Genomic DNA, 20,942 nt, shown 5'->3' with positions numbered 1-20,942 from the left:
ATGACCTTCCTACCCTGTTCTTGAAACATTGGGGGGGGGGGTGGCGCTGGGTGGCTCAACTGGTTAAGCGTCTGACTCTTGGTTCCGGCTCAGGTCATGGTCTCACGGTTCGTGAGTTCGAGCTCCGCATGGGGCTCTGCGCTGACGGTGAGGAGCCTGCTTGGGATTCTCTGTCTCCCCCTCTCTCTGCCCCTCCCCTGCTCTCTTTCTCTCTCAAAAATAAATAGGGGCGCCTGGGTGGCTCAGTCGGTTAAGCATCCGACTTCGGCTCAGGCCGTGATCTCACAGTCCGTGAGTTCGAGCCCCGCGTCGGGCTCCGTGCTGACAGCTCGGAGCCTGGAGCCTGCTTCGGATTCTGTGTCTCCCTTTCTCTGACCCTCCCTCGTTCATGCTCTGTCTTTCTCTGTCTCAAAAATAAATAAACATTAAAAAAATTTTTTTTAATAAATAAACATTTGAAAATAATTTTGCAATAGATCATTGTCTCTTTTTTTCTAAGGTTTATTTTTTTGAGAGAGCGAGAGGGAGAGAATGTGTAGGCAAGTGGGGGAGGGGCAGAGAGAGAGACAGAGAGAGAGAGAGAGAGAGAGAGAGAGAGAGAGAGAGAATCCTAAGCAGGCTCCACGCCATCAGCGCAGCTCTCACAAACCCTGAGATCATGACCTGAGCCAAAATCAAGGGTCAGGTGCTCAGCTGACTGAGCCACCCAGGTGCCCCTGGAAAAGATAACTGTCAAAAAAAAAAGAGCAACATACTTGACTAGAAACAAGTGAGCTAAGAACACCTGACACATTTAAAGAATTTGGAAGTTTTACCTCCTGCACTTCAAGTCCTGGGGGTTTTAAAAAGACATGCCTTAGATCAGAGCTGACCAACAGAACCTTCTGCAGTGATGGAAATGTTCCATGTCTACACTGCCTGATATAGTGGCTTCTGCCCACATGTGGCTATTGTACACTCGGGACGTAGCTAGTGCAACTGAGGGACTTTTTAGTTTTATTTACTTCTATTACAAATGACAGTCACATGTGGCTAGCTGCTTATGGAATTAGTGCTCCTTTAGATTTTTCTAGAACTTTCTCTCACACTGGACTTGAGGAGCCAGAAGAGTGACTTTAAGCACACAGGCTCTGGAAGCAGTGTGCCTGGAATCAAATCCCAGCTCTGCCACTGGGGGATCTCACAAAAGTGCCTTATGCCTCAGTTTCCGCAACTGTGAAAGAGCAATGCTAATGATGCCTGCCTCATATAAGGTATTGGGAGGAATAAATAGATTTTTTTTTTTTTTTTTTTTTAACATTTTTTTTTTTTTTTTTTTTTTTTAATTTATTTTTGGGACAGAGAGAGACAGAGCATGAACGGGGGAGGGGCAGAGAGAGAGGGAGACACAGAATCGGAAACAGGCTCCAGGCTCCGAGCCATCAGCCCAGAGCCTGACGCGGGGCTCGAACTCACGGACCGCGAGATCGTGACCTGGCTGAAGTCGGACGCTTAACCGACTGCGCCACCCAGGCGCCCCAGGAATAAATAGATTAATGTAAGTAAGAGTCTCCAAGGGTATTATGACCCATTTACTCGATAGTAACAGTGCTCATGGGGCACCTGGGTGGCTCAGGTGGTTGAGCATCCAACTCCTGATTTGGGCTCAGGTCATAGTCTCACAGTTTGTGAGATCGAGCCCCAGGTCAGGCTCTGTACTGACAGCATGGAACCTGCTTAGGAATCTCTTTCTCTCTCTCTCTCTGTCTCTCTCTCTCTCTCTCTCTCTCGAAAGGCGGGGTGGGGGGGTGAAGGAGGACAGAAGAGTGAATGAAGTAGGCAGTAAGGTTTTTCATGAAGAGTGAAGACAACTTCTAAAATAAAATAAATGACACAATATGAAAGCTCTCAATAAAAATTTCAGCAGGGTGACCACTGAAGACGAAGACAGAGAATGTACTTCTGGAGGAAGACGTGCTCCCAAGTGGTAGCTGAGGAATTCGATCGCTTGGAGAACCACAGAGAGAGAAAAGAGGGCAAAGGGGTCTACTTAAACACCACATATACAAAAATAAAACCTTCAGGGGCGCCTGGGGGGCTCAGGAGGTTATGCATCCGACTCTTGATCTCCACTCGGATCACGATCTCATGCGTCATGAGCTCGAGCCCCGTATTGGGCTCTGCACTGACAGCAAGAAGCCTGCTTGGGATTCTTCCTCTCCCTCTCTCTCAAAATAAATAAATAAACATTAAAAAAAAAAAAAAAAAAAAAGAAACCTTCCGTCATTTAAAAAGTGTGCTCAACCAAGCTTGTTCAAGGCAATACAATCGTCAGGTATGTGACCCTATCTGTCCATGGTATAGTCTAATCCAAAAGTCACCGTTGTCAGTGAAGTGTGTGTTCTGTGGACTTCCCACACCCGCATTTTTATTAACCCTATAGTCACCAATTCCCCAAAAAAGCAGTATTGGGCAAGTTTTCATAACTGTTTATTCATTATAAATAGTAAATATTTACTGCACTTTTTACATGAAAGACATTTTTACAACACATCGTTGTTGGTTGAGGCTGCGACACAAAGCCCATCGCCTTCTAGGACCAACGTATGAACTACTCTGGAACTACGCCTAATCTCACTAACCGACTACGTCATCATCCTTAACTCTAAAGGGAATGTATCTGTGCCTACCTCGCTCATGGTTCCAAGAATAGAAAGAAATAAATAACACTGCCTTCCACCTTCTCGTTCCTCGTAACATCTCAAAAAACAAATTTATTGACATTCTAAAATGTCACCACACAAACGTATGTAAACCTCAGTTCCTCTGGTCTTTTAATGTTGGATACCCTTGTATAATTTAAAAGGACATGAGAGCCACGTGGACATTTCTGTTCTTGCCCTGCCTTTCATAGAAAAGAGAAGAATGTAAACGTCGTCATGTTAAAAGCATTATTCTCGAACACGGTCTCTAGTCAAAAGGAGCAAGCCGGGTGTTGGTTGTCCATTAAATGGCGAACATCATGCATTCTACCGCCATGAATCATGGGCTGCGAAAATAAAGCACCTGCAAAAATAGAGTTCTGATTCTGTTTCTACGGCCCTGGCCACTGCCAGAGCATCCGTGAGGTACACAGTATTGCACACCGATAAGCAGCTGTGGGAACGCACGTCACTTCTTCTCCACCGCGCCCTCCCCCCAGGTTGGCCAGGTCGGCTTCCAAATGAAAACGAACTGGGAAGATGTCACATACCTCTCCCCACACCGAGAAAGAAAACAAGCTTTTCTTCCTGTTATCCCAATATCCTGTTAGCAAGGCTGCCCGCCCGGGACATTATTTATTGACAACTGGGTTACAAAGGAGGGTGAGATCACAAATAATTTATTTGGGAGGTCCTTTACATCTAGTCTAGCTTCCTAAAAATGGTGTCACTTATTTTTATATCGATTTCCAGTGTGTAAAGGTCAAGGATTCCTCCGTTCCTGCTTCGTTACGTGAGCAGTTTTAAGATCATAGAAGTGTCAGCATTGAAACATCAAACATGTCATACTTTAGAGTACTTTCTGACTTTACTTTAGAAACATTCTGCTTGCCTGAACCAGTCCAGATAAATCTCACGCACACATACACATACACACACACGCACACACAAATGGAATGTTTTAGCTCCTTGATCATCAGCACGGAAGAGTTGGGGTATTTGATATGTAGCCACGTTAAATCATTGCCTTCAAATGTTGTGTTTGTCTTTTTACGGTTCCAGGCCTTCCTTTCTTCCATCGCGTTTGTCCAACATGTTCAAAAGAATTTGAGACCAACTACCGGAGGGGGGGAAAAAAGAAAAAACCACTCTTCTTGGTCTCCTGTCGAGACTGCCCCCCAAAAAGCTGATTTTTGTTTTCTGAGGAGATTCTTCACGTGTAGGCTGGGGAGACCGGAAACAAGGCCAGTTCGAGCTCCAAGTGGACAGTTCACTTACGCGATATCAGGCTTGAGATAATGAAAGGCACCTGTAAGGAAACACACACAGCTCTTTAGGTCACGTTGGGACAATTCACAGCAAGAGGCAAAATCAGCTACAGGCTGACGATGTCATATTTCATACCACGGTATCAAAGGATCGAGACCAATATTTTTATTCCCGGGACAAGTTTGACACAAGTCTGTGTCCTTGGGATTATACCCCATGTGATCCTTGAGCTGACCTCATTAAGAACATGTGTTTCTAATGCCAGGGGTTATTTCATTTTGGCCAACCCTCGTGTTTTACCTAGTGGCAATCAGGTTTCACATCTCCGGCAATTAATAATCGCAAGATGTCGTTGACATCAGTTAAGAAAATAATTAGACAAGGGAGCCCTTGCCGGGACAATCGGCTGGCTTTGCCGCAACATTGATACTGGGATGTAAGGCCTAATGGTGCCTCTGCACCCCTCCCCCTCTTTCTTAAGGAAGGGTGGGGACTTTTCGCCCTTTCAGCAGGAATTCCCCCCACCAGAAAGCCCAAGGCTCACTTTGTCCATACTGCCCATATTGGTAGCTGGTGACGGGGTCCATACTGTAGCCCGTGGTGCTGTAGGTGGGTGGACAGTAGGACTGAGACGTTGGCAGACTGTCCAAGCTCTTCATATGGTCTAGTCTCTGACTGCAGCTGGCCGACACCGTGGTGGTAGGTTCCAGGCCCCCGGTGAGAGGGGAGAGAGCATAATCGGTCTGGGGCTGATGGGGCACACCACCGTGGTTGGTCAGGAGTCCCATTACCTAAAGTAGACGGGCAGATTGGGAGGAAGTAAGAATGCAGGGCGGACCAGATCAGAGCCGAGAGCTGAAAGAATCACCGGAAAGGTCCCCTTTCTATTTCTTCGGAAATCTGCTGTTACAGGGCCTTCCAGAAGACGATGACTGCAAGGCAAAGGGGTGTGGACACCGCCTCGTGCGCAGTGATAACATCTGACTGCAGTTTCAGAAAAAAGGAAGGGGGGGGGAGGAAGGTGTAGGGGGGAGCAAGGAAGGGAAAAGAAAAAGAGGTGGAAAGAGAGACTCACCATGCCTCTCGTGATAAAATCGGACTAGAATTTCAAAGAAGGGGAAACGAAGGAGGGACAGAAGGACAGAGGGAGACATTATATCTGTTCATGTAGAGCGCTGGCTAATCATAGATTACATCTGGAAGTTTCACATGTGATGTTTAAACACACGTTTGCTTATGTTTTTTAAAAAGCTCAGTGGAGTCAAATGAAATCCTTGTTGTGTATTTTCAGATGTCTAGGTCTGCTTTCATAGCGTTCCCTCTCCAGAAGGTTCCTCTCCCTAACGCGGCCATCTTTCAGTAATTAGAAATAATTACTCCCTCCCCGATGTTCCCAAGCGTTTTATTCATCCCTTCCACTACGCGATCATGACTTTGCTCACCTATTTTGAATTATGAGAGTTTTGAGGCTAATAACCTACTTACCTTTATAGTCCTAGAACCTAACTTCGTGCTTGTCACATATTAGGTACTGAGGGAAGGAGGGAGGCAGGGAAGGATGGATGAATGGAAGGAAGGAAGGGAGTAGTAACCAACTGCCTCCATTACCTGCCTTTTCACTTCTTCTCTAAACATTTCATATACAAGAAGTGTTAAAAGGAAAGAAAAGGTGGAAATGCAAACATGTTCTAAGAAGTCCATTCGGTGTTGTAAACAACCCTGGAGAGCAAGAGAAGTTTAAAAAGAAAAGAAAGAAAAACCACCTTGTGGTAACAGAATGACTTTCAGATGCGCATGGGGAAGGGTTTCGCAAACTCAAGCTCGCTGACCCTTACAGCCCCTTGTGATGGAAGTTAAGTGGCTAATTAATTTGGCAGCTGGAAAACTGCCACCCGAGAGAGGGAGGGATTTTTCTCGGCTGCTAGGGCTGCTCTGATCTAGCAGCCGGGGTCAAGAAGCAGTTGCAGAAGAAATCCGGTACTGTGTGTAGAGCTCCCCCCCCCCAAAAATATTACCTGTTTCCCAAGTATTTTAGTGCAGGAGCCCACAGCTGCAGGCAATGCCATTATAGTCCTGTTGTATCGGGGCGCCCGGGTGGCTCAGTCAGTTGAGCGTCCGACTTCGGCCCAGGTCATGATCTCGCTGTTCATGAGTTCGAGCCCCTCATCGGGCTCTGTGCTCTGCTCAGAGCCTGGATCCTGCTTCAGATTATGTCTCCCTCTCTCTGCCCCTACCCCGCTCATGCTCTCGCTCTCTCTCTCAAATAAATAAAAACGCTCTAAAACAATTATTTAAAAAATATTCCTGTTGTATCTGAGGAAGAAATTAAAAGTACAAATAAGGGCAGGAGGAGAGAGTAGCAATGAACCCCAAGCCCCATCTCCGGCCTCGTGCTGTCCCCCGAGGTAATTCAGACCACAAAATCCTGGATGTAGGAGTTCCAGCAAGGGACTACTCTTGCATCCCAGAAAAGGCATCCTAAATTAGATTTCAAAACCGAGGATGCCACAATCCCCTCTGGGAGAGGTCTGCATAATCCTCATAGCCAAACAAAATCTTCTTGAAATGCAGCTTTAAACAGATCTATCTTCAATTAGCCCCATGAGACAAAAGGGGGGGTCTGCTTACAAACCTTCTATGGATTACCCTTTCTTCCTGTATTTTAACAAGGCACCGATTTCCCTCACCTTTTCCCTTAAGAGCTATTCTCTGTTTCCTTGTCTGCCTTTCATTTGACTTGTGTGTGTGAGCATGTGAGAAAGGGGGGTCCAGTGTGCAGAAAGGGACACAGCAATACCCAAATTTTTAAAGATGTTCCAGGGGCTCTAAGTTTCCTTGAGTTATGTGGCGGAATAGCTTTTTAAAAAGCTTTAAAAACTACACATATTTTAAAAAATAATCATATGTGACAGAGCATAGTTTTATTTTACTGGGCATTTGGAGAAAACGAAAGTCACAAAATAAAGAATCAGTCGGATTCAGAGCTGCAGTACGATAGAGGTCTCTAGAACATGGGGTTCTCATGGGCCCTACCCGATGCCGTTTACGGTCAGTTGATTGCTTCATTTTCTCCTTCTAAAAACTGTGAACATAACCCAGAATGCATTTGAGTTATTTCCTGAATGTTCTTCCACCTGCATGGTTTTTTTTTTTTTTTCTTTTTTTTGCCTTTGAGTTTGTGTAGATGATTTTACAGTATATGTTTGGAACATTCATAAAAATGCTATTGACAGTCTAGTTTATTAAGTATTTTGTTTCAGCCCAAATTATCCATTCGTGTCTCTTAGAAGAAAAGGATCTAAAACGGAAGTCTTTCAGTGCCAAGCACATCCCTTCAAATCATGGGTATCTGGATGGGGAAAATAACAATATGAAAAATGTAACTATTTCAATGAAAGGGGGGTAAGGACACAGGGCACAAATACTGCAAATAAGCTGTGTGAGTAAAAACAAGCACTTAGAAAAAGCCGTTTTGTAATTACATGAATCCAGAGAAGAAAAATGGCCAATGGCACTGGGTAAAAAGGAAATACATTTTAAACATTTTTTTTTTTTTTTTTTTTTTTTTTTGGGACAGAGAGAGACAGAGCATGAACGGGGGAGGGGCAGAGAGAGAGGGAGACACAGAATCGGAAACAGGCTCCAGGCTCCGAGCCATCAGCCCAGAGCCTGACGCGGGGCTCGAACTCACGGACCGCAAGATCGTGACCTGGCTGAAGTCGGACGCTTAACCGACTGCGCCACCCAGGCGCCCCAGGAAATACATTTTAAACTAAAATAGCACCCCTTGCGAAAATACTTACTTGTAGTTAATATTATGTTATAATATTATATTATTAAAATTACAAATATATTTTATATATTACTATATTATAAAATATATATTAGTATATTATAATTATATGTTATGTAATTATAATATATTAATCCTAATAAATAGTTAATATTATGTCACTTCAAGGGAGAAAAGGAATACTCTATACACAGTGAAGGTTGAAGAGTGAGAGCGAAATGTTATTCAAAACACGCACACTCGCCCATGAGGTATCCTGTACATTTTTGTGATAAACTTTTTTTTCATCCTCTGCCATATATTTCTTAGTCTGCATAACTTTGAAAGCGGTAATAATTTTGTCCATTGGAGAAAACCTTGAAGATCCGAAAAGAGAAGAAATGAGTCCTTCCTGTAAGCAAAATTCAGCTTACGTTGTTCAGGGAGAAACTTTTTGCAGTTCTGAATTTATGAAATACTTTAGGACAAGACTTAAATCTAAGACCTAGAAGTATATCTGCAGGAGGATGGAGAAGATACAGCCGTATCTGCCAGAGCCGTTTTCCAGGGCCATTGGAAAGATAGTTCCTTAAGGTTCCAGGGCACAGCGTCCTTAAGACGTTGCAGAGCACGACCCGGTCAGGAGGGATGGCTGCTGCGTAAATGGAACAGGAAGGAATCCACACTGGGTCTTCCTATCAGTATTGCCAATGTCACACACAGAAAGCAAGTGACAGCTTCTGCTTGAGCAAGAGCCCTTCGCTCAGCAGTCCAGGACTTGTAGTGGCCAATGTGAAACACTTAAAAGGACCAGAGCCCAACTTTGGTCTTCCCTGATAGAGCCTAAGAGACACACATTTTCCTACCAGTTCTTTCCACTGGGATGGTCACATATTGCCATCATTTCTTTCTCCAGAATTATTTAAGGATGGGCAAGAGGCACTGGCCCAAAATGGACACTAACAAATAATTATAAACTAACATGATTGATTTCAGGATTTCACATGGAGAAAACTTGAGAAATGTACATCTTTTCAAATAACTTCTCATTTGAAAACTGAAGAGGATATCTGCGTCGGGAAGTAAAACAGTGAATATATCAAGGCAACATGCATTACTTTCCCCTAACATAATTTAAAACCTCAAATCTCTATGGAAGGGTCCCATTACACTTTCATGTACATTTCTTTAAAAGCTATTTTGTATTTCATGTGGTTCAAGAGAAGCTATGGAAATTTCTTTTTTTGCTCCACAAAGAAGCTGGTAAACGAACTTCTTAGAGCTCCCCCAATATGGCTATGGAATGTCTTCTAGCCATATTTTCTTTCTAAGAATATTGTCACGATTTCTTTTATACATGTTTTTCCTACAGCCATTTGTCATTTGAAGCCTAAAATAAAATCTCCATTTGTTGCAAAGTGGGGTATTTCCCCCCCTCATAAACCATTAGTGAGCTATTTCTACTACAGGACTGGCATTTTTGCTAATTTTTTTTTTTTTTAATTTGGAGTCAAGGGAAGAATAATTGCCCAGTTTTCACAAACAATTTCAAAGGAAAATAAGTGCACTTGGAACTATTCAGTTCTGTCTACGGAACACTGACCACATTCTTACTAAATGCCACAGAAGCCCAGAAGATACAATGACCAAGATCGCTGTCATGTCCCCCTGGGACATACAACTCCTTTGAGTCTGAGTACAGCTCCCAGGTGAGGAGTCTGAAAAGGCCTATTAAGTATATTTCTAAACTGTTACCTCCAAAAACACTTCCCAGACACTGTTTCTAGATTGTTTTAAGGATAAGCTTTAAAAAAAAAAAAAATTCAAAGCCTTAGAATCATGTGCCGACGCTAATGCTGATTCTTCAGTTATTCGAATGATCAGAGACATTTTCTGAAGATCTCTTTAAAGTCATTCTCCAGATTCAGAATTCCGAACAGGGTGTTCATATCTTGATTGGAAGATTATACGGTTCAGGAAAAACTAACTCTCGACAATTGTTCCACGACATCTTTCTCTTGAATTAATTTTCCTATTGCAAGATGAAATATAAAAGATAAAAACTATGGGCCAAATGAAGATTTACATTGAAAACAACGTGTCTGGAAAATATTTGTCTTCGCGGGTTACGGTTTTTGCCATCAGCTGAAAGGGCTCAGAGCTCATCAAAAATCTCAAATGATTTAGCAAATTATGGTGTATATCTTGGTGCGTCTTTTTTCCTCAGTGGGAATCCTGGTTCGTGTCTTTGTTTTCTTGTTTGTGCCGAACTAATCAGATGTTCTTGTGATTTCACATTTAATGATGCACATTTATTTACATTTTAGAAAACTGTCGTGAAATATAGCTATGTAGGATATAAAGGGGTTTTTTTAGTTTGGGTTTTTTTTTTAGCTTCTACCCTCCCCTCCCAAACTCTATATACTGATTGTATATATATTGAATTTGGCTCTAATTTATTTTCAAAATGAAACAAAAATACTCGAACGTTTAAGAGTGTGTGTGTATGTGTGTGTGTGTGTGTGTGTGTTTTGCAAACACAGCTGCTCTGGGAGTCATCTGATGGTTATATTTCAGTGACTGTACCTTTGAGGCTTGAAAAGCCTAAATTTGGACAAGGGAGAACCAGAACATTGCCTTCAGATTCAAATGCCTTAGGAATTATCCTGCAGTTGATTAGTATCGAAATAATTAGATTTTTGGCCCTGTCGGTTTAAAAGCTGTAAGAGGGAAGGAGCCTGAGGGCAGAGTTTCTTTAAGGTAAGTATGGTGACCTTCTCACCCACACCCACAGTTATGGGAAGGGCATGGCCGACCTTTACCTAACCAGATAGAACACCAGTGCTTATAAAACAGCTACCACATCCTTATTTTTAATTTTAATCCTTAGCTTACATTTTGCAAGGAGCTATGTTTAATGCATGATTCAAAAGTATGAGTGCCGGACAAGTGTGGTTCATACGCTGCGTGGATTTCTAAGATTTAATTGAAAAGAGCACAGCAAGTATTGTCTCAGATAAACCCTAAGTTCTAGATGCCCTTTCATCTCCAGCCCTCTGGCCAATCACAGGATAACTTTTGTTTCATCAGTTCTCCAGGGCACCTATTTCTCAATAGAGCTAAGCTGTTAAATTGATAGCAATACTCTTTCGGCCCTGCCGACTAACACTTAAAACCAGGCAAAGACTCAGCACAGAAATGGTTTGCGGTAATGACGTGTATGTACACACGCATTCACACACACATACACACATGCACGTATACAGTGTTTACTTCTGGCCAATGATGAGCACGTCCATCTAGTACCAACAAAATAAAGCCCATTAAGAAAACGCTTACGCCACCTAAATGAAAAAGTATGCCAGTTAATACAGTTGGTATTTGACTATGTTAGACCCACCATGGGTCATAATAAAATTCTCATATGTTTTAATTCATTTACGCATGCCTGCATTTAATATGCTTTGTGACCATGTCTACAATTAATATGATTTATGGGAAAAGAACATGTGCAATATTGCGGGGGGGGGGAGTATAGCGCAGACTTTTTTTCTTCTATGAATGAAAAATATAACAAAACGGCTCAAGGAAAATCGTTGGCTGTTAGCATATTAAGAGGGACTGACAGAGCCCTGAGTAAACTTGAGGGAGTTAATGATATCCTCTTATCTGACCCTGACACATTTGCAGCATGTAATTTACAGAAGCTCTGTCCAGGGAATCTTGACAAATGCTCCTAACGATGTCAGGGCAATGTTCCATTCTAATGGAAAACAGATGTGGGTCAGATACCCTCATTCATCACTTACCACAGAGAGTCTCAAACTCTCTCTGGAAGGAATGGCATTACCTGCTGTTAAGTCTTCCCATCACCACCACAGTCCTCTCCAAGGTAAGTACTCAAACCCATCACCGCTTCAAAAACCTGCCTGAGCACATGACTGTAGAAAATCAAACATATATCTGGGTTTAATTTCATGACCACTTCAGGACATGTTTGCTAAATATTCACTGACCCTTTGGGATCTAGGATTCCAAATCACGAAAGCAAAAAGCTCTACACTTGGGCATCCCACAATACTTCAGGGATTAAAACTTCATCTCTAATTGCCCATAAACTAAACCTGCATTCCAGGAACTGGAGGGCTGATTCACCTTCATAACCATTCATAAATGCAAATCTTGCTGCACCTTAACTGCCCAGCTCTAAGGTTCACACACACACACACACACACACACACACACACAAACTTATAATAAACTTGAAGTCCACGTTGGCTTTTAGAAAGAAGGGCTTCAACTCTGCCCCTCTGAAACCAAGGATGTTGGGCTACACTGTATTCTCTTTCCCCTGAGATTTTCCCTTCCCCCCGGTGCTCTAACAACATGGAGGACAGACATTCCAGCCTACCAAGGGAGAAAAACAGTGGCCCATCTCAACAAGGAAATCTCTTCTTCCTTCTAGACCATGTGTGACGTAGGCAAATATTTCTATGGCTGCCCAAGTCCTAAGATGGAGTCCTAAGGCTCCATCTACTAAATGCCTAAAATTACAGAAGAGAAGCTTCCCTACCCTTCTCTTCAAGTGAAAGAAGGTATGTTCTCAGGGTAGAGAAAAGAGCCAACTGAAAAGACCAAGTCATACTAATCTAACGAGTAGATCTCAGGAAGGCGATTTCTATTAACCATGGGAAAGCAGAAGGCAGCCTTGCAAACGTCAAAGAATATACCTTTTAAGAAATGTGTTCCTGCCTATTTCACAGGATTTCCGAGATGCATGGACACTTGCAGCAAGGCCATCAATATGGGACATCTGAGAAGACAGTCTTCCAAGAACCAGAAGCTACTACCCCACTAAGCTAAAATCCTATGTACCTTAATTCTCTTTCTTACCCAACTCCAGGGACACCGAGCCAACACAAAGGTGTTGTGTTGCTCATCTACCTGAAAATGGACTTGTGTCCTTGATCATAAATTGGACAGTGGCTATGTCTCCTATTGCACAGGCAACTTGATAGATGCTGGGAACATATGGGGCCCACAGTGAAACCACTTACATGGTTCTCTGAGCTACAGAAACTAAACCTGCACCTCCCGATCTTGACTAAAGAGAGTCTTTGTAATTTACTGACTAAAAGACTATTCCCCAATTAGTAACTCAACTACTCAGATTGTCCCTTACTTTCGAAGATCCTTCCACTGTACCTGTTACTTTAGCTACATTTATCTTCTACTGATGAGAGAGAAGCATAGCGTTCATCAGATTCGCTTATCTTTCCAGTCCCATAGGAGTTGAACCGTAGATTTTTCAAAACGTGTTCATGTCAATATTGTATTTCAATAAATCAAAATGAGCATGAGCAAAGGAACCATTAGGATAACCCTGCCCCTCCCCACTCTAAGGCCCAGGGAATGACGGATCGTGGCCCTTATTCTTGCTGGAGTGAGTGTTCTTACATTCTTGTGATCTGAATTTCTCTTTAAAAAAAAGTTTATCGGGGCGCCTGGGTGGCGCAGTCGGTTAAGCGTCCGACTTCAGCCAGGTCACGATCTCGCGGTCCGTGAGTTCGAGCCCCGCGTCGGGCTCTGGGCTGATGGCTTGGAGCCTGGAGCCTGTTTCCGGTTCTGTGTCTCCCTCTCTCTCTGCCCCTCCCCCGTTCATGCTCTGTCTCTCTCTGTCCCAAAAATAAAAATTAAAAAAAAAAAAAAAAAAGTAAAAAAAAGTTTATCTATTTTTGAGAGACAGAGAGAATCCCAAGCAGGCTCTGCACTGACAGCTCTGACATGGGGCTCAAACTCACAAAGGGTAAGATCAGGACCTGAGCTGAGATCAAGAGTCAGACGCTTAACCGACTGAGCCACCCAGGCACCCCGTGATCCGAATCTCTCAAACAAAACTAAGTGTTGTACATTGTATTTCTGGGGACTCTCCTGTCTCAGGCACATGACAATTACTGCATTCTAAGCAGACACCAAAAAGGTGTCCTTACTTCTGTACCAGTTTAACAAGAAGATGGAACAGAAGTGAAGACAGTTTAAGCAACGTGCCTGAAGACACACAGCTGATCAGTTTTGGAATCTAGTTGCTTTTGACCTTGGGGCCTCCTTCTTGAGATCAATGAGTTACATCCACACTGCAATCTACTCACTAGAATTCTCTTGCCTCTCTTTACACCCTTCTCTGCCTTATCTAAACATTATTAAGCAGTTAATAGCTTCTTCCTTAAAATTACTCTTTTGCATGCTACGTTATTATTATACGGGTGGTGGGGATGGAGTGGACAATGTGTCCAAGTGAAAGATAACATCAGACATTATATAGAAAGAAAATTCACTTGCGAAAAAAACCCAAGGGAAGCGTTTTAGAAATGGACAACTCGTGAGCAGATCTCCACCCATGTTTTCTCTCATTTAGCACTTCCTAGGAAGTGTTCCACAAAACCTGGTAGTTTAATACTCAACAAAAGGGCTCCACAGTTGAATTAGAAAACACTGAGCTAGACAAACATGCTTCCATACTGCAAGCCTTGTCAGAGCCTTTAGTAGTCTCATGGGCCCTGGGATTTTGAAAGACAACACTTATCAAATTGTTGACTCCGAATCCCTTTTCCCCAAACCACTGTTTCAGGGAGCCCACTATGGGGAATGAGCCTGGATTATGAGGCACTGTTTGGTTTCTGGGTGTTCAAAGATGATTATGACCCAGTACCACTCCTCCAGAAGCTCACAGTAAAAGGGGGAATGCATGCATTGTTATGTAATACAGCCTGGTACGTGTTTTAACAAGGTGCAAACACAACGATGTACATCCACAGAGGCTGAAAGAAAAAATTCTGCCTGCAAGAGTCATGGACGGGTTGACACTGAACTAGAAATTTTCCTATGGAGTCACACATAAATAGAGGCTCACCACTACGGAGCGTTCTTAAATCAGAAGTTTAGTTAAATTTTTTTAATGCAAACTGTCCAAACTGAGACATCAGTTTTGTTTTGTTGTAAGAGAAAAAGATACTTCTTTCAAGAACGCCTGCTTCCTTCATTGTTCAGGGTTGAGGTTCTCTCACCAGGAGGAAATACCCCCTTCCAGGTGGAAACACTACCCTGTGAGTCTACAAAATGCACTGTCTCACAATCTCCCATCGTTCTCATAGGAACAATCAGCAGGAACAGTGCTGTCGCTCATCTCAGCAACTCTGGTTTACCAAACTCCAGCTAAATGTCAAGAGTAATTTTTAAATATCATACAGTACATTGAAAAATACACACCTCTGATGAAACCCAGACTGTTTCGCAAAAACAGATTTCTTTAGAAAAAAAGAAAACAAAAAATAGTACACAACTAATGACTAAATCCAGTCTTCTGCGTCTGCACTACAAAGCACACATTCAGCCCCTAATTGAATAAATATGCAAGTATTCAGATTTCTGTAGATATTGCCATTTTGCAAATGCAGTAATAAATTAAAAGCTTTACATTGCATTCCAACCACATATAAAGGGTTGATTCAGACCAGTGGCCTCACACTAGGATCCAGCACGGTCTTCCTGTGTTTTACCAACGACAAAGAAAAACTTTTTATTCTAGTAGCTTCCTTATAGACCCAGCAACCACACACAATTTTTTTCTCCCCCACAGCTAAAAAACATCCGAATGGGCCTAAAAACCATGGGCGTGTTGCCTTTGATTTGTGCAATGTACAGGAGAAAGCAGCTGATGGAGTTTCTATTTAAATCAACTCAGCAGACACACAAAAAATTTAATTCAGCGAGAAAGGTTTGCTTGTGGCTCATTTCAGTGAGATGATGTAAGATTCAGTCATTGATGCTGCTCCCGCCCTTCTTTCAAAAGGAGATTTCGGCCAAGTAGCTGTTTCTTTCAAAATTCTCCCAATCTGTAACTAACTCAAGAGGCTGTGGCCAGAGCTGACACAAACCAGGGCTTTCCTCATATTCTGTAAGGGTAGCAACCACAGCCTTCGGAGAAAAACCAAAGGCACCAGGTCAATTACAGCCTGCACTGAATTCAACAGATGGATTAGCAACAATGTTTTCACCACGGAGAACATCTGAAAACCTAGGGGGGGGGGGGGGGGACAGAAACATGCACACGGTCAACAGTGATCCTGGTGTGGCTGAAATGGGCTCATTTATGGTCATAAACATCCTGGAGCCTTCCTCAACACGGGAGGCTTTGGCAGCCTTGGATTTGAGCTCACGGCCTGCTTCAGAAATGTGAAACAATGAGGCTCGAGCCTCGGAAGGGCTGCTGCTTTTGCATGGCATGTCTGTCTCTCCGTCTGTCTGAGCTTTGTTTGACACCCCACCAATCTCTTTAATCAAAATCACTCCTCTTTGCTCCACAGGTGACTTTCTGGAAAGTGTAAACAGAGGGAAGCACCTCTTTGGAACATGGGCTGCTGGGCTGGCTCTTTGCAATGATAAAGGAGGGCGGAGGGCACAGATCCTGCAACCGAAAACAAATGGCCTGGCATGAAGCGGCTTCTGCGTGTACGCCCGAAAACATCCAGAAAAATCGCTCTCCTGAAACAGGAGCCGGCCCTGCCACCAGGGTAAATCTTACCGCTTTTCCATGGATCAACGGTACAAGAAAAGGTCAAGGAATTACCACGCCACAGTGAAGAAGATTGCTCCTTGCGTGAAACAGAAAAGCACCCCTCGCAACCGTTCTTAATGACTACACCTCATCCACGTAACAAACTGATCCACGGTAAGCTAGCCCTTATTCCTTCGCTGGACAAAGAACCATCAACTGGCCTTGCAGCTAAGGAATCTGAGATAATGCGAACACCGTGGTGCAAAAAAAAAAAAAAAAAAAAAAAAAAAAAAAAAAAAAAAAAAAAAAAAAAAAATATGACAAGCAAAATCAAAAGCAGTCTTGAGTTTTGTGTACACATATTAACACTCAAATGCTTCTCCCTAATAAGTTTCGGGATTAACAAATGTTTGTCAAAAGAAACTGCGCTGAGCAATTGAAGTCTAATTTGAAATGGAACCACGACGGTCTAATACATATATGCATGAAATGAGGACACTCGCTAACAGGCACGGCTGCCACCAAATATGCAATTTACATACATTACACACTAATAATCTCAATTTTAATATTATTCTTTAAAAGCGACTGGATGGGTGGCGGAGCTAAAGGTTTTCTTTTGTAAAATGCGAATAAGAACAAAAGTTGATCCTGGTTGTCCTCTGCCGTTAACCATGATCTCATTACTGTGAGGAGCTATTGGCTCTTTCTTGGGTCTGCCCCATCCCCTCCGAGCTGCGAGGATACAACCAGACTTCACAGATGAATGGTCGACAGCCTTGATGAGACGTGCAGACCTGTGCTTTGTTCCTTAGGTGACGAGCAGTGAACAAACATTCGAGCATTTTTAAGCCTTGTACACAACGAGTCTGCAGGAGAATTTTTTCTTTCCTCAGCAGATTATCCATGAAATAGGACAGGTGTACTGGTTACTCAATTACATCTTATCCAAGACCGGGACGAAAATTTGAGATGAGGCCTCCGAGCATAACTCTTACCGTGGGGATTTATTAATAACAGTTATAGGTTGCTTAACACAAAACTTTTTTTTTTGTAATTTAAGCCTATTTTCTTATTTTGTCGTTGGTTTCACTCATAAACCAGAAACGAAAATCTGCCCATCTGCTCTACACATAAAATGTGTTCATAATAATCCAGATTTATACCAAATGTATTTTTAAGTATTGCTGAATCGAGAGAGCACTAAAAATTTATGGCCTCTGAGGTTGCAAAGAGGATTTCCTCTTTTTTAAGGAGGAAAATTTTTTAAATGAACATAGGAAAGGCTCAGAAAGCTTCTTGGATATCAAATGGCTCCATAGGAAAAAAAAAAAAGGCCCATGATATAAGAGTAAATGAATCAAAACCATATGGATCAAATTTTCCCTAAAATACACAGTTTGAAAAATTAAGGAGGAAAAGTGCTTGGCAAAATGTGTTTTAGGTTTTACCAAACCCAAAACATTTGAAGAATCATTTGCAATGGTTGATGAACCCTAAATGCAGCCAAGTTGGCCCATTTTTGTATACAACATAACAGTAAAAAAAAAAAAAAAAAGAGAGAGAGAGAGAGAGAGAGCTTTCTAGAAACCATGTAACCCCACCGATACTGTATTTTACTCAAGAAATCATTAGAAGCTGTGACCAAAAACTGTGGTGACTGTAGACGTGGGATGGGGGTGGGGCACGAAATGATAGAAGTTTGTGAAATTAATTGGCCTTGTTTTTGGGGTTTGGCTATGTGTGTTCCGGGGGGGGGGGCGGCAGTGAGGGGAGTGTTTCTTGCAAAGGAAAGTTAATTGGAAGAACATGGGCCAAATGTTAATTAGTCTCATGTCTTAAGCATCTGGCAGTATTTCCTCGGCACTTCATACCAAGTCGACATTCCTTTTTCTCTCCTGCATGTGCAGCAAGGTGCTGGTAACATGCCATCCGGGTCTGCAGGGGGAAACGCGTGGTCTCTACTTCCCTGCGTTCTGTCTGCATTGTCCCCACACCAAGAGAACACAACTTTTCGAAAGAAGGCTGCTACCACGGCGGGGGGGAAAGCCCTCGCTAGAGTGACTCAAACGGTTTTCTTCTCCGGGGCTGTTTGTCATTCATGATGTAAGCCCCATCTCCTAAAGGCGTTATGTAGCTCAAACAAAATGCAATTCAGAGACAGCAGAAAAGGTTCGGGCCATAGCCTATCCCCTCTGTCACCCATCACTGAGACTCTTGCCTCAGGTCCCCCTGACAGATCCAGTCTTTAGGGGAATATGAAGGCAAACCCTCCATTTGTGAAGCTTTTGACCACGCCTGCAGGGAAATCGGGTCAAATATCGTCAGTGCCAGAGCCTATGGAAAACTTGCTAGGCTATGACGCCTCTTCAGCAAGCGAAATGTGTGTACTTTGTGTTTATACAAGAATAACAATTGGAAGAGAGAGAGATTTGGCTCTTAAGTCTGCCGGTAACTCACCCTGTCATTTAGATGACCGCGTTGCACTGGCCTCAGTTTTTCCATAAGAAAAATGGCCGTGTTCCTCAGATATAGTTACTGATTTCCTCAGAACAAGATAAACTTGCCAACGATTAGGCGCTGCACAGACCCTTTCGGCAACTCGAGGAAGGCTATGCCCGAAGTTCCTAAAAGTTTTTGTCAATATTCTGATATTTTGTTCAGATACGTGTCAGTCCACTGCTGCTCAAATCTGGCCAGCTGGACAAGTGTGACCTTCCCGAGTCGCCGCTTCACACCTGTCCCTCATGAGGCCGAGACCCTCCCCGAGAAAAGCACTGAGGACATTTAAGAAATACCATTTGGCTAATGGCTCCGATTCCAAGCTGCAGAGGAATCTTTGCTTGAGGGAGCAGACGTGTTGGAGGCTCCAAAAGAAACACACGCACACACAGAGAGACAACCTGCCCTTCTTTATGGTGGTGTCTATTAAGTTCTTGACAGGAAACTAGAAAGCCCATGCCATCACAATTCACACACATTCTAGTTCGTGAGTTCCAAGTGTGAATGGCCAACACCACTAGAAAAAGAGTCAAATAAAATGGGCAAATTATTTTCAACATGTCAACCAGCCTCCACTGGAAAGATCTACAATGAATTGACCGTAATAACTCCAAAAGCATGAGGCCCAATTCCATTTAAGTTAGTAGGTAGGGAAAGGCCTCTGATGAAATGTAGCGGTAGAAAGAAGAAAGCTATATACACTAGTATCTCAGTTATATATATATATATATATTTTTTTTTTCAAAGTTTATTTATTTCCGAGAGAGTGTAAGCAGGGGAGGAGCAGAGCGAGGGGGAGAGAGGATCCAAAGCGCGCTCCGCGCTGACAGCACAGAGCCCAACGCAGGGCTCGAACTCACCAACCGCGGGATCATGCCCTGAGCCAAAGTCAGATGTGCAACTGACTGAGCCACCCAGGTGCCCCCAGTTATATGTTTCTTTAAAGGCGTAAGACTCAAAAAAGCTGGAAGGCAATATGCAAAAATATTAACAGTGTTGCCCAGGGGAGTTTTTTTTTTTCCACTCTGAAGACACTCTTAAAAAAATGTTTTCCATTTTCTACAATAACCATGTAGTACCTTTATTATTGGGGGAAGTTAAAAGATTGGTAGACAAACTGAGTGAAGCTGAAAAAGGCATGTACAAAATGTACTAGCAAGAGTATCAGTTAACCTGAACCAAAAGTTTAGAAAATTTGTCTCTACTAAATGATTTTAAAATATGGCGAAAGCCCTCCCACCCCCCCACCCCCCGCCCCACCGCTATTTTTCATGAAACCTGTTTCCTCTTTGCCCAACTGTGTACTCTCATGGGGGAGATCCTACTACGGGCCAAGCCTCCCAGCTTCCAACCTCAAATCTCTCTATCTGGTGGTCTTCAGCAGGCCTCATGCAAGCTCTCTGAGCCTCAGTTGATTTGTCTGCATATTAGATGGTCCAGAGAGAAGCAGGGGAAATGGAGGAGTAGGAGAGGAAGAGGAGACATGGAAGGATTATTTCCATTTTGAATATCATATGATCTAACATGTTAATAAGCACTTCTATATAATAACTCAGAAGGCTGAAGACCCTTTCTCTTTGTTTAAGTTTATTTGTTTATTTTTGAAAGAGAGACAGACAGAGTGAGCAGGGGAGGGGCGGGGGGGGGTGGGGGGAGAGAGAGAACCCCAAGCGGGCTCCACGCTGTCGGCATAGAGCCTGACACAGGGTTCGAATTCATGAACCATGAGATCGTGACCTGAACTAAAACCAAGAGTCAGATGCCTAACTGACCGAGCCAACCAGGTGCCCCTAAAGACCCTTTCTTTACTCTCTTCTTTGGTTAATAGGTAAACCGGGCTGTTCAAAGTGGCCTCGTCTTCAAGTTTCCTTTACAATATTCCTAACAAAGCCAAACAACCAAGGCTTGGTCCTCCCCCCTTGCTTAAATAGAGGCGATCCCGAGAAGTGATGAATCCCAAAGCTATAGAAATCCAAGTTCTAATTTCTAATTCTCCTCCTCTGTTGTTTTTTAAATGTTTGGCATGATTCTGATCCACTCACCATCTTTCACTCCCCAACTCTGCCTGAAGAAAGAAGGAGGAATTTCATCATGTATTATTTGTCCCTTTTCCAACTCACTGGGGATGTTGTAAGGACTAAAACAACATGGATTCCTCGTGGTA

At 43.0% G+C, this 20,942-nt stretch overlaps 1 protein-coding gene across 2 annotated transcripts in view; it reads right to left on the bottom strand.

The window, feature by feature from the left end:
* Positions 1–2,453: 2,453 nt before the first annotated feature.
* Positions 2,454–20,942, bottom strand: part of PAX3 (paired box 3) — a 99,516-nt gene continuing 81,027 nt past the window's right edge. For both annotated transcript variants that reach the window (XM_058703540.1, XM_058703548.1), the window contains exons 8-9: positions 4,495–4,741; positions 2,454–3,990 (exon numbers count right to left, since the gene is read on the bottom strand). In XM_058703540.1, coding sequence (XP_058559523.1) covers positions 3,956–3,990; positions 4,495–4,741 — 282 coding nt within the window. In that variant the 3' untranslated portion in view covers positions 2,454–3,955. The remainder of the gene's footprint in view (positions 3,991–4,494; positions 4,742–20,942) is intronic.

This window comes from Neofelis nebulosa, chromosome 2 (genome assembly GCF_028018385.1).
Source record: "Neofelis nebulosa isolate mNeoNeb1 chromosome 2, mNeoNeb1.pri, whole genome shotgun sequence".
Classification (NCBI taxonomy): domain Eukaryota; kingdom Metazoa; phylum Chordata; class Mammalia; order Carnivora; family Felidae; genus Neofelis; species Neofelis nebulosa.
Note: the sequence above shows the minus strand (reverse complement) of the source record. Positions and strands in the feature narration are given on the sequence as shown.